Here is a 13,019-nt window from a genome sequence, read left to right as displayed (position 1 = left end):
TGCACCGACCGCCGACACTACCGACTGGCATCTGTCACCAGACCTGAGACCCGCCGGCCAAGACGATCCGCGCCCCGCTACACCGCGATTACACGATCACCATAACTAATAAATATCTCCTGACTTGAATGCGACGCTTTTTTCAAATGCGAGTATGGCCTATACAATGTTCCGTTTTGGTAAATATTCACGGCAGAACCCACTATTAAACTAATGTTGTAGGTAACCAGACTAGATATTCTTTCTTTTAGGGGTGTTTTACAAAACCATAAAATTAGAACCTATAAAATTTGAATAAAACCAAACTACCTTTGGTTTTATTCAAAACATACTAATTTAGACATCATTGCGACTCTACATTTTCCGAATTAGGACAAAAATAGGAAAGTCTGGAGAATTAATAAGTTATTTTTCTTATTTCCTTAGTAGCTATTTCAGGTATATTATTCCAGACAATATATTTTGACTATGTGTAAATATTTGAACGTGGGTAAAACCACTGAGTATAACTACTAGCTAGTGACTGCTGACAGGTTCAACTGTTTATCATTGTAAGTCTCATTCTGACTTAGTTGAGTCAGATCTATTTGTGAAGTAGTCACTGTAGTAGAGAATAATTATGTAGGTTATCATCTGTCCATTATTTTCCGAGTGCTGAGCTATTTTCTTCTCAAGTGCGGCAATTATCTGTACGGCTAATTAAGGTTATTTTATTATTGAAGGATAATGATGATATATTGAAATTGTTACTGACGAAGAAAGATTTAGTTTTCTTTAAACCCTAACTCACTAAGAGGGAGGTTAAAGTTTAACGTTCGTACAATGTACATCTATGGCATCAGTAACTCCTAAAGGAATTAATAGAATTTGAGTTTTTTTATTGAGATTTGAGGTTTGATTGAGTTAGCTATGATTAATGTAAATCTATTTAGCTGATAATGATGAGTCCATGTTTATATATGTTTGTGCAAGTTGTTTTCTATTTATTATAAAGGATAGAATTGTTATGCATATGAATGTGTCCGCCAGGTATCAGCTGCGCAGCATATGCAGGTGAGCGGCGGGGGCGGGGGGCACGTGTCGGCGGCGGCGCAGCAGGGCATGTACGCCAGCTTCCAGCACCAGGGGACGCCGTCGCCGCAGCATCACCAACGTATGTATACTTTACTATTACTCATAACAAAAGTATGATTGTATCAAGTCTGCTTATAACATGTATGGTGAGATCTATTAAAAGCGCAACATCGTAGAGCTTTTCGTGGTTCGATTCTGAAGGCGCCACTGCCAAACCTACTCGTACTTTGTAAGCGACTGATTATGACAGGGTGAGAAAAATACAATTGAAAATAATTACATTATTTACTCTGCCCACATAATATTTATTACCTAATACACTCTTATGACCTAAAATATCACTTGAATTGAATCATTCATTCATTAAAAGTTTTGGGTAAACGAGTTTGATTCATAAAACGACGACTTAATTAAATGTGATCTCCGGTGAAAGTATTTCATGATGATGTAAATAAATATTTTTACTTAAACAGGTATCGATGTAAATTTTTTAAATAAAAAAATACACGAGTTTTCCTATAAATTTTTAATAAATATTGAGAAAATATTCTTCATAATATACGGGTTTAACGTATCTGGTTCGATGTTTGGTGTTTTTATTACCGCAAAACTGGAATTGGGTGAGTTACAACAATGGTTATCCGGTAGTGGAACCGTTATATTTTATACCTCCCTTCTCATGATGGTAGGTAAAACACTTTGTCTTGTTAGTCATGGAGTAAAGATTGTTATCTGCAACTTTTTACAAAGAGTCTGACAAAAATTAAAGTCTAAGAGTATTTTCATTTCCAGAGTCCATAGTTGTGATACTATATATTCTATTTTATTATGATGTTTATTTGTTTTTATAAACGGAAATTTACAACAGATAACATTTAATTTGTAGAGATAAAAATACGGTCGATATTTTCATGTGTTTTCGACATTAGAATAGTAAATTATCGTAAATTCGCCAATAGTTAAGATATTGTTACTCTACACACACCTAAGAATGTGGTAATTCTGGTTTGTATCACTAGAGAAATACGATCGAGACATTGCATTTAATGTATCAACTTTACAGCGACACTGTAAACAACAATGTTACGTAGCGTGCAGTTTATTTTTCATAACACTCAGTACAATGTACCGAAGGGTATGCGTATTGCTTCTAGTTGATGCGTGGGTGTTTTTGGTTGTATAAAAGTAAGCCTTGTGTTGTTGTGATAAGCGAGGTAGCGATAGATGTAGTAAAGTGGGCACCGCGGCCGCCCGGCGTCGATATCTGAGTAGGGATGCAACGGTGTATCGAAAGTTGCATTATATCGACCCTGAAATATGGATATTTTGTCTATACTGAACCATTGCATATCGAAAAAATATTATAACGATATCGCAAAAAGACTTCGTGTTTAATTTGCCAGGACAATAAAAAGAGGTAGTTAAGAATAAATAGCTATTTTGTTAGTAGTATAAGTCATTTTTAAATTATCGATAATATCGCCTTGTAAATGAAGATTTTATTGGTTATCGTTATTTTTGGCGTTGATATAAACATTGAAAGTTGTATCGATAATTTCATCAACTTGCAACCCTATATGTGAGACCGGGGGGAGGGCACGTGTGAGGTTGACGATCGCGAGAACGCCGAGCGCGCACTTCGGGGATGACATAGGTCGAAATCTTTGTTCAAACTACATATAAGTAGATAGAAGAATTTACCAAGGAATGTCTGACTATATCTATGAATATTAACAAATATATTAAATTACGCCCAATAGATGCTTATGTTTAAATAAGTAAATGGATGTATTCCACGGTCAACCCATGGGGTTCAGAAATCTAATAGAATATTTCACAGAGGCCATTTAGTAGTATGTATTAGATTGTTAGTACACATTTTTTTGTGGACATTAAATTATGTACCTACTTACAGTTTTTTTATTACAACTATTGAATTTTTTTCCTAAAAATATGTTTCGTTGGTTTAATTTGTGTTATTAATGGGTATTAGATTTTTTGGATATTGTACTTCAAAAATGTAACTTGACATTAAACTATGTATGTAATCTTCGAAGTATGAAATGGTTTACGATACACTACAGTTACGTGCTTGTACTTATATACAAGTAGTAATGTAGGTAATGGTTCTTACATAACTGTATCATTAGCAAGAGTGCATAATTTCGCGATCGCAGAATCGGTTAACGTTTTCGCTATCATTCACAGTTAGAGTATTTAAGGACTTATTTCTTCTTAAAACTTCTTAAACATACAATATTGATTAGTAACCTATGACATAATAATAGAACATCCCTGTTTCATGCCGTAATCGAAGCCTTAAGGTATACACGATTATACATACCATACCATTACAATATAGGTATATTATGTACCTTACAGGGGCAGAGTATTTAATCGTTGTTTTAGTTTAATGTGAACTAATAAATAAAATAGAAAAATCACGATCCATGAACATTCTGCTTTGTAGTTAACGAAATCTTATTTAACCGTACATTGTATTTAATACCTATGCAATGTGTTACGTGTATTTTTTGCAAGTCGGCAGAATTTTTAGTATGTCTGTATGCCTTAGTATTTTGTTCGAGAAGCTAATTAGGAAGTTTATATGTCTGAATCTGAAAGATCAAAATCAAGTCGTTCCTCAGGTGGATCAATACATCGCGAAACGAATGGTAGCGATGTAGACAATTTCCAAACACGAAATGAAGTCTTCACGTATGTCAAAATTGCGATGTTTGATTGCAATGTAATCAAAAGTGTTTGATGTTGTTGCAGCGAGCGGGTGCGACACGTACTCGGTGTCTCAGTCGCAGAGCATCAACTTCTCGCCGTCGATGCGAGCGCGGCCCGCCGGCGCCGCGCAGCAGCCCGCGCCGGGGCCCGGACCGCCTTTAGGTAATAACTCACACTACTATTACTAATTAGGATAGTGTGGACGTGCCGCCAAAACTTCGGGTAGGTATGTGATCGAAAATGAATGATGATGTGAATGAAATAACCCACACTACTATTACTAATTAGGATAGTGTGGACGTGCCGCCAAAATTTCGATATGTGATCGAAAATGAATGATGATGTGAAGAAGATGTGAATGAAATAACCCAAACTACTATTACTAATTAGGATAGTGTGGACGTGCCGCCAAAACTTCGGGTAGGTATGTGATCGAAAATGAATGATGATGTGATGAAGATGTGAATGAAATAACCCAAACTACTATTACAAATTAGGATAGTGTGGACGTGCCGCCAAAACTTCGGTTAGGTATGTGATCGAATATGAATGATGATGTGATATAGATGTAAATGATATTTACATCTATATCACATCATCATTCATATCACTATCCTAATTAGTAATAGTAGTGTGGGTAATAACCCACACTACTATTACTAATTAGGATTATGTGGACATGTCGCCAAAACTTCGGCTTGGTATGTGATCGAAAATTAATGATGATGTGATGAAGATGTATATGAAATAACCCACACTACTATTAACAATTAGGATAGTGTGGACATGCCGCCAAAACTTTTGGTATGTGATGGAAAATGAATGATGGTGCGATGAAGATGTATTTGAAGGCAGATAGAGCTGTTATTCAAAACTAGATTAGTTGTGAGATGTATACTAGTTTTCACAAATTTCGCAAGAAGTACAATATTTACTATTATTCAATATTTTCATTATCTATTAATCAATATTAAAAAAGGAATAAAAGCTTAATTTACCTTATTAATATTATAAACGATTTTCATAGTAAGTTTTTTGCATTGCTTTCTAACAAGTTAGCTATAGCATAGTTTTTAATAGGTTACATCTTTAAAATTACTATTACATTGTTCTCTAATGTGTACTTTTTAAAGAAATGTAAGCAACTGATCATCATAATAATATGTTATGACGTAATATTTGGCAGTATTGATTCTTGTACGCAAGCCAATAATTGCAATAGATATTTTAATTTGGACAATACTTTCGAAATAGTGATGATATCAGAATGTAGTTACGATTTAACAGGTGGTCGTAACAATCGTCCGCTATCTGTAGCTAACTAGCACCGGTTACGCCAAGTGTATAATTAGTAAAAAATGCGCTCACTATATTGTAATAATGTCGTGTTTTATTTTTAGTATTATCTTTTTGAATTAAACCGGTATTGACGATATCTTGCAAATATTATACATACCTACTTAGATTAAATATCTACTTGTACTTTTTGTCTTTTTGTTATTTATTAATTGCTGCTGATAATAACGTAATTAAATGATTCCGGCTGCATTTATTGTAATTGGATGTCGTTAAGCAATGTGAAATATGAGAAGATCAAAAAAGTATCTTTTTTTTTTCTTTTTAAAAGTAACTTACAAACCATAAATCAGAAATATTAAAACCATTACGATCATAAAAAAAAAGTTTTAAATAATATATCATCTTTTGTTGCCTAATACTTATTGTAATCTCACTGCGTTACGAGTAAAACACACAAACATTGTCAATGTGACTTGCAGGCGTAGCAGCGGCGGGCATCTCCCGCGAGCAGCAGGCGAAGATGCTGCAGCAGCAACAGCAGCAGATGCTCCGCGCGCAGCAGCAGCAGATGCGGCCGCCGCCGCCGGAGTACAAGCCGCGGTTCGTGGGCGCGGCGGGCGGCGCGGGGCCCCGCCGGGCCGCAGCCGCTCCGCCGCGCTCGTTCGCGCCCCACGCGCGACCGTACTCGCCGGAGTGGCGGCACGTGCTCATGCAACAACAGGCCGCCCGGCAGCAGTTCCCGCACCACCATCAAGGTGAGGCACGCCGCTGTACACTTTGTACTACGCTAGAGACGTCGTCACTAGGGCGTAACGGCAACAAATGTGTTCGCCGCCGCCGGAGTACAAGCCGAGCTCGTGGGTGCGGCGGGCGGTGCGGGGTCGTGCTCGTTCGCGCCCCACGCGCGACCTTACTCGCTGGAGTGACGGCACGTGCTCATGCAACAACAGGCCGCCCGGCAGCAGTTCCCGCACCACCATCAACGTGAGAAAAGCACGAGAAAGCCTATACGAATCTGGTCCACATTCTCGTTTCTCGTGCTTTTCTCACGTTCTCGTGAGATTCTCCCGAGAATGTGGAACGGGCTTTATACATTACTATGCTAGGGGGTTATCACCATTATACATATGTTAACAACTCCACCCACACTACACACCATTACCTTCACTAATACACAGCGTCACTTTTACTACGACGGTGGTACACGTGTAACAGATTGACATTGAAAAGATTTTGGGATAACCGAATCTGCATTGTGCGATGGACGATTTCGAGCACTTTGTTCAATTTATTTGAAGAATTGCTTATAATAGTATAATTACAATCTTTTTGTAATATCTATTACGATTATATTTGTTACCAAGTTAAAAAAAAGTATTTTAAAAAAAAAACTAAGCAAAGCGAAACCTCAACAATAATAAAACTGCTAATTGTAATGTTAACGTGTTTTTTATCAGCAGGTTTTGGAATGGGCGGCATCGGCGGTATGGGTGGTGTGGGCGGCGGCATGGCGCAGCAGCAGCAGCTGCAGCTGCAGCAGGCGCGGCTGCAGCAACATCAGCTCATGCAGCATCAACAGCAAAGGTAACTTTAACTATTTCTTCAGACGTAGACTTGACGCATTCAATTTAAGAAAATTAGTGTTATGTTTTTATCAGCGAAAGCCTAGTGGTTGGAACGGCCTCTCAACGGTCCAAGGTTCTAATCCCAGGTATTCATATCTGATTTTTAAAGTTACTTGCCTATTAATTTTATCGCTTGCTATAATGGTGAAGCAAAACCTATCATAAACCTATATGCTTGAGATTTCGTTTAAAAGAGTTCTAAAGGTTTGTATAGTCAACTAATCAACTCACTTTGCCAGCACAGTGGATTGTGGCTTAAAAACCTGTCACTGTTAATACGAGACCAGTTTCCAGCACACATATCGTCATAGTCGTAGAACAAAGACGGATCTGACTAAAATGCGAAATTCACTTTTTATAATATTTGGATAACATATTATCTAAATATTATTACTGCATTACAGAAATTATTCTATGTATTTTAGTTTTCAAATGAATCAGTCGGTATAACGACGGATTTCAAATGCGCTCATAGTAAAATGAATGAATAACTAGAAATGGCTGCCCTGTAAAGTTTGGTATTTGTTAAATCCGACTGTGTTCTACGACTATGACGATATGTTTTATTGCTTTTTTGGATTTAGGAAATTGTAATATGTTCAAAATAAAGTACGAACCTATTTCCCTATACAGTGCCGGCGAAATCATAAGCGGAAGCGTTTTACTAATTAAAGTATAATACACATCTCATTCTCAAGTTGTTTTTCCGCCCTGACCTTTCTACTCACCTTGTTGACGCGGCAAACTATTTACTCATTTATTCTACGTATTTATTTCTAGGGCATCAAACCAACAACAATCTCCAATGCCACATCTTATTATGCAACAAAACCAGATGATGAGTGTACAAGGACAGGTATTTACGAGCATTTATTTTACCTACTTGCTTTTAGTTCACTATTTATTATGTCTACATCCATGCACAAAATAATTCGTTTATATTTTGTGGTACATGTTCTAAGCCAACTAGTGTAATGTTGGTATCAACTAGTGAAATTTTGACACATTTGGTATATGATGCAATTTATGTAATAACTTCTGTTTCTTAATACAGTGTGCTTAATTTTTTTTTAAATTAACAAATGATGTAAAAATGGAGCGAACAAATTTCGAAAATTTACTTAACCATGAATTGCCCTTTGCAAGATAAATAGATTTATAGATTGGGTTAAAAATCTTTACGTTATGCAAGTTATTTCAGTATTTCAGTATTGCACATAATGATTTAATGTAATTTAGTAGCACAGAAATAGAAACATCGAATTGATGTAATATTTTTCATAATTTCAGATGCCAAATATTCACATGAGTCAGTCACAGAGCATGTCAATGCAGCAAAGCATGGGCGGCATGGGCGGCGGGCACCAGGGCGGCGGCATGCAGGGCGGCGGCATGGCGGGCGGCGGCATGCAGGGCGGCAATCTGCCGGCGCAGGGCGCGCTGCACTCGCAGAGCTTGCCGCCCCAGTCCGCGCTACTCCACACCTTCCCATCCCTCAACAACACGTCTTCCTTCACCGGACAAACCGCAGACTTCAACCTGGACTTCCTCGACAACATGCCTTCCACCGACGTGAGCAACCTCACCGCCCAGGAACTACTCAACTCGCTGGACAACTCGTTCTTGAACGATATCCTATAGAGGTTTCAATGAAAATTTACATGTTTTGCTAATGTATAATACTGTAAACTCTGACCAATGTTAAACAAACAATGACCAAAGTTATCGAGCATGAATTTAACAGCAGAATTTAATGCGATTAAGGAGATGCTTAAAGAATTGCGAGTCTTCGATGTTTTTAATACTTTCTGATGTTGTTTTATGTACTATTTATTGAGAAAATATCCATTTCATAATATTTATAGTTTTACAATCGTTAGTAATTTTCTTGTAAAAAGTATGTTAAGATGGTCGTTTAGAACTTTTGAAACAGAAGCAATAGATACTGATTACTCTCACAACTTGACTCTCTCAAGATGTTCATTTTCCAATTCTGTTGCGGGGTAACTGTTTATATTTTATACTATATTTATTTATTTCAGATATTTTTATAAGAGATTTAAAAATAGCACAAAAGACATTTCTACAGTTTTATTTACTTATGGATGAATGTGTTTATTTATGAAAATGAAATGAAATAAATCGGGGCAATACATCTGTAGCTGGCTTATATTATTACATGTTTGTATCATAAAATGTAATGTTGCTATGTAGTAATTTATTCCTTCCTTATGGTCCTCCACTGATACCTTACTGATAATCTTATGACAAGCTGTTTAATAACTTAAATAATTGTATGCAGCCTGCATCGCCCGACCGAGCTCAGAGATTATTAGTGAGGTTCATCTATCCGCCTGGGAATGGCCCAATCTATTTTTTAATAATAGTGCAAATGTAAATTTTTATTAGTTAGGTATAAATAAGATCATTCCTGTACCTAAGATGTAATTAGTAGTTTATACTGTGATGTCGGTCTCAATGGTCAATAGTTAATATAGTATCAATTATTATAAATAGATTATTGTTATTGTTAAGGATCTCATGTATCATTTAGGTCGGGGTTTGTGGGATTCTGGAATCAGGATAACGGTTTTATTTTTCCGTCGCGTTGGTCATGAAGGAAGTGTTACTACCATAATATATTGTTATAAACATAAATTTGCTTTTCTTCTAATCGTTGTGATATTCGAAAAGCATGTTTGCGGTTATAAATTTAATTTAAATATTTATCATTCATGACTTATGGACATACAATAGAAATAAAGATTTAGCTCTCTGTTATACATGTATATAACCAATTGTGAACGATAGAAACATTCCAGAGCCATTGTTAATGATGTTTTTAACTTTAGGACCAATTTTTGAATGTTCTTTTGAAAATAATATTGCATATTGAATCAAGTCTTTTATTTCAAAATCCATATAAAAATAATAAACATAAATCTACAAACCTTAATAATAAAGAATTTGGTATAAGGGAGTAAATACTTTAGAGAGCGAAGGCATTAATAGGCGTTTTTACTGTACAACTAAAATTAACGTCACTTAATTTTATTACACATATCACACATTTATTGAAGTCTTTATATAAACTTTAGAAACTAAAATATAACTAAAATTGCAAGATTCACACAGAAATTTTATAAAACTAATTACCACATTTTTAAAATTAATTACCACATAATAGAATCCGCCTCATGCTTATACAGATAATCGGAAAATTTCTCCAATTTTCTCTCTAAAGCATTTATCTCCACGGCTAATTCTCATATCATATCATTGGGCTTTCCTTGAAAAATGGTTGGATTTCGTACCCGCGGGCTGTAGAAATTATTTGGTTGGATGTACCTCGCCGTTATGGGCTCGTCGTTAGACATTCTGTGCTCGTATATATTCTCATTCATTTTCACATCTGCAGACTTCATCATGAGCGAGTGTATGTTCTGCCGCCGCTTTTTAACTCGTATACAGGAGAACACGGTACTGAACAAAATAGTCAGTTTGAATACTGCCACCACGAACAGCGCCAACATAAATATTATGTACTGATGTTGGTACCAGTCATCTAGTTTGCTTAAACAACCCTGTGAATAAAAACAATAGTTTATTATGTTGGGAGTCTCAAAAGAAAAATAACTCATTTACGAAAGTGAAAGAGAAAGTATTGCGTTTTTGTAAATAATTGCTTATCGGTCTGCAAGTACATGTGTACGTTTTATTCATGGACATGACTAAATTGATTTTCACAGAACTTTCAGGAAATTATAGAAGACTAATAGCAGACAGACTATTCATCACCCTAAAAAGAAAGTCCCTTAAAAAAAGCTGGCGAGTGGACCCTACGAAGCCACGAGTGAAAACTCGTAGAGAAAGAGAAGCTAATTATTCGTCAAAGAATGTTGTTAAGTGATGACATATATTTAATTAATTACAAGCCCTGTAGTTATATCAAACTAACCGGAGCATGTCGCGAGTTGGGATCCAACTGTATCTCCTGGCAGCGCGACTGGTTAACGGGCAGCGGGCTGAGGTAGGAGGCGTCGCGCGTCTGCACGCAGCAGCTGAGCGGCACGGCCACGCCGCGCGGGCCCAGCCGCCGCAGCTGCCACACCGACATGTCGTAGTTACGCGCTGACGTCATGCCGCAACATTCTAACTGAAATGTTGTTAATCACGTTTGCTACATACGTACCATAACATGCCATAGCTATAGGGAGGATATTGGGGGTTTCAAGCTGCACTCCCCCTCCGAAATCAGTAGTTCCGTAGTGTGGGTCACTGATTATTATAGAAGTAGGTTTGGTAAAAAATAGTTTGCAAATGAGTCGGCGTAGTTATGTAGTCTATAAAATTATAAAAATATAAGAGCCAAGTTTATTCTAATCCCTACTGAAATGTAATATAGTATACGGTCGTGGCTACGAATATTGAAGCATTTATGTATTCCCAGCTCAAAATTGTTATATTCCGATCTAACCACGATGATTATGATTATTTATTAATATTTAATTTCAAATACACACCGTTGATACTTATTTCACTATTCGTGGTAACTTAAAATTGGTTAGGCTCTCTGAGGCATTCGTCTCAATTTAGAGTGAACTAGAATTTTAGCGTTAGAACAAACCTCAGTTTGGGCCAAGTCGACAGCTGCCGTGAAGTCCTCGTACTCTGGCACGGCGTAGTAGGCCTGCAGCGCGCCCACCGCACCGCCGCGCGCGCTGCGCAGCCCCAGCGCCAGGCAGCGCGGCCACACCGCCGCCAACACACCCCCCGCACACTCGCATAGCAGCAGCGATAGTACGCTAATGAAGTACTGGGGACAGACAATTTGAGTCATCTGATTGTATTAACCTGCCAAAACAGGATTCGGGAAATAAGTTTGTTTTATAATACTCATATGTCGATCATAAAATAGTTTTACTTCCGAAACAGAAATGCTACGCCCATTTACTTTTTGGTTCACTGATTGCATAGCAATAGTTTTATTGAGGTAGGCACACCGGGTTGAATAAATAAAGTTGTTAGGGTAGGTCGATGAGAAATTTATCTTCAAGGATCAGCAATGCTTATGTGATGAACCTCAAGAAGACTGATTTAGATTTTAATCCAATTATTTCTTGGTTAAAGATTTTTACTAGTTTCAGTACCCATTAACATGTAGTACCCTAACTTAAAAAGCACGTGTTTCCAGGCTTTTCTCATTCTTAAATATTTTACCATACCTTCGGACTTCAACAGAGTTTTGTACACATTATACTAGGTATTGTTTTCGTTACTTACTATTGTTAATACCACATATCCGGGCATATATGTGGCCCAAACTCCGAGAGACGCTACCGCGCACACAATTAATCCAAGTGTTAATAATGCGAGCGCTAGATAGTAAAAGGGTGGTTCTATCAGTTCGCCTTCCGGTGATGCCAGAAGCCGTGATAGAAGAATTCTTTTAGAATCGCATAGCAGCAGGAATCCAGATACTACTTCCATGAACCCGACCACCTACAAAATATCAATTTCAAATCATCCACATGCCTATTAAGTTTATGTTTTATTCTAACTAAAATATTATCACGGCAATCTAAAATGAACTTCTACATTGGAAAAACACTTGACATTTTCCTTAATACATGTATAATATGTATGTACATAGCAAAGTAAAAATTAAATCTATCTTCAAAGATTTCGTTTAAATAAAAACGGTTATACTTACAAAGAATATAAAATTTAGACATCCAAACAGCACTTTGGCGCTCGCCGTGTGTTTGATATTCATTGATAACTTGTAAATAAACTTCACTCACTTTAAATACTATTACGTTTTGCGACAGGAAATATTGTAAAGCAATGTGTGGTGTGAACAAAATACCGGCTCATATTATAGTGAGCCTTTGAATAAACACCGCGCAATGAATAGATTCGGTCGTTTTAGGGAGATGCGCTCTGCTGAACAGGTGGGGTGCCTATAATTAAAGGCATTTTTGTTTCAAATTTATGCGCGAGTTTCCGCCTCGCATATGGTCCAAATTACGTCAGTAGGATAATATATCTATGGTCCAAATTCATTCCATTATTATCAAGACATATCCTTTTCTAGTCACATTGCGCTACGCCGAATTTACGAACATGAGCTGAGTACGAACGCCCGTACGAAATATCAGGCATCAACATCTTCACATAGACACAGATTAATTTTTATGAAAATACTTAAGCCTTATTAACTTATTTTTACATTTTTGGTCATAAATTAAAATATATATAAATTAAAATATCAAACAAAATATG

General features: G+C 36.9%; 2 protein-coding genes across 4 annotated transcripts in view; one reads left to right on the top strand and one right to left on the bottom strand.

The window, feature by feature from the left end:
* The window catches only part of LOC140751490 (uncharacterized), a 32,193-nt gene extending 22,562 nt beyond the window's left edge, over positions 1 to 9,631 (top strand). For 2 of the 3 annotated variants that reach the window (XM_073085370.1, XM_073085368.1), the window contains exons 4-9: positions 1,030 to 1,153; positions 3,853 to 3,972; positions 5,589 to 5,864; positions 6,567 to 6,693; positions 7,515 to 7,590; positions 8,025 to 9,631. In XM_073085370.1, the coding sequence (XP_072941471.1) occupies positions 1,030 to 1,153; positions 3,853 to 3,972; positions 5,589 to 5,864; positions 6,567 to 6,693; positions 7,515 to 7,590; positions 8,025 to 8,375 (1,074 nt within the window). In that variant the 3' untranslated portion in view covers positions 8,376 to 9,631. The remainder of the gene's footprint in view (positions 1 to 1,029; positions 1,154 to 3,852; positions 3,973 to 5,588; positions 5,865 to 6,566; positions 6,694 to 7,514; positions 7,591 to 8,024) is intronic. The other variant, XM_073085369.1, reaches the window with a different exon arrangement.
* An 80-nt stretch (positions 9,632 to 9,711) lies between these two features.
* Tsp68C (Tetraspanin 68C) lies at positions 9,712 to 12,971 on the bottom strand. The gene is made up of 5 exons (XM_073085371.1): positions 12,448 to 12,971; positions 12,018 to 12,236; positions 11,362 to 11,550; positions 10,693 to 10,890; positions 9,712 to 10,318 (listed from the first exon to the last, which is right to left on the bottom strand). The coding sequence occupies exons 1-5, from the start codon at positions 12,508 to 12,510 to the stop codon at positions 10,001 to 10,003; spliced, it is 987 nt and encodes a 328-aa protein (XP_072941472.1). The 5' UTR covers positions 12,511 to 12,971; the 3' UTR covers positions 9,712 to 10,000.
* Between the last annotated feature and the right edge of the window lie 48 nt (positions 12,972 to 13,019).

Source organism: Epargyreus clarus, unplaced genomic scaffold, assembly GCF_041222505.1.
Source record: "Epargyreus clarus isolate Ecla_fem2 unplaced genomic scaffold, WU_Ecla_fem_2.2 ptg000023l, whole genome shotgun sequence".
In the NCBI taxonomy this organism is placed as follows: Eukaryota; Metazoa; Arthropoda; class Insecta; order Lepidoptera; family Hesperiidae; genus Epargyreus; species Epargyreus clarus.
This window is presented reverse-complemented; position numbering and strand designations above follow the sequence as displayed.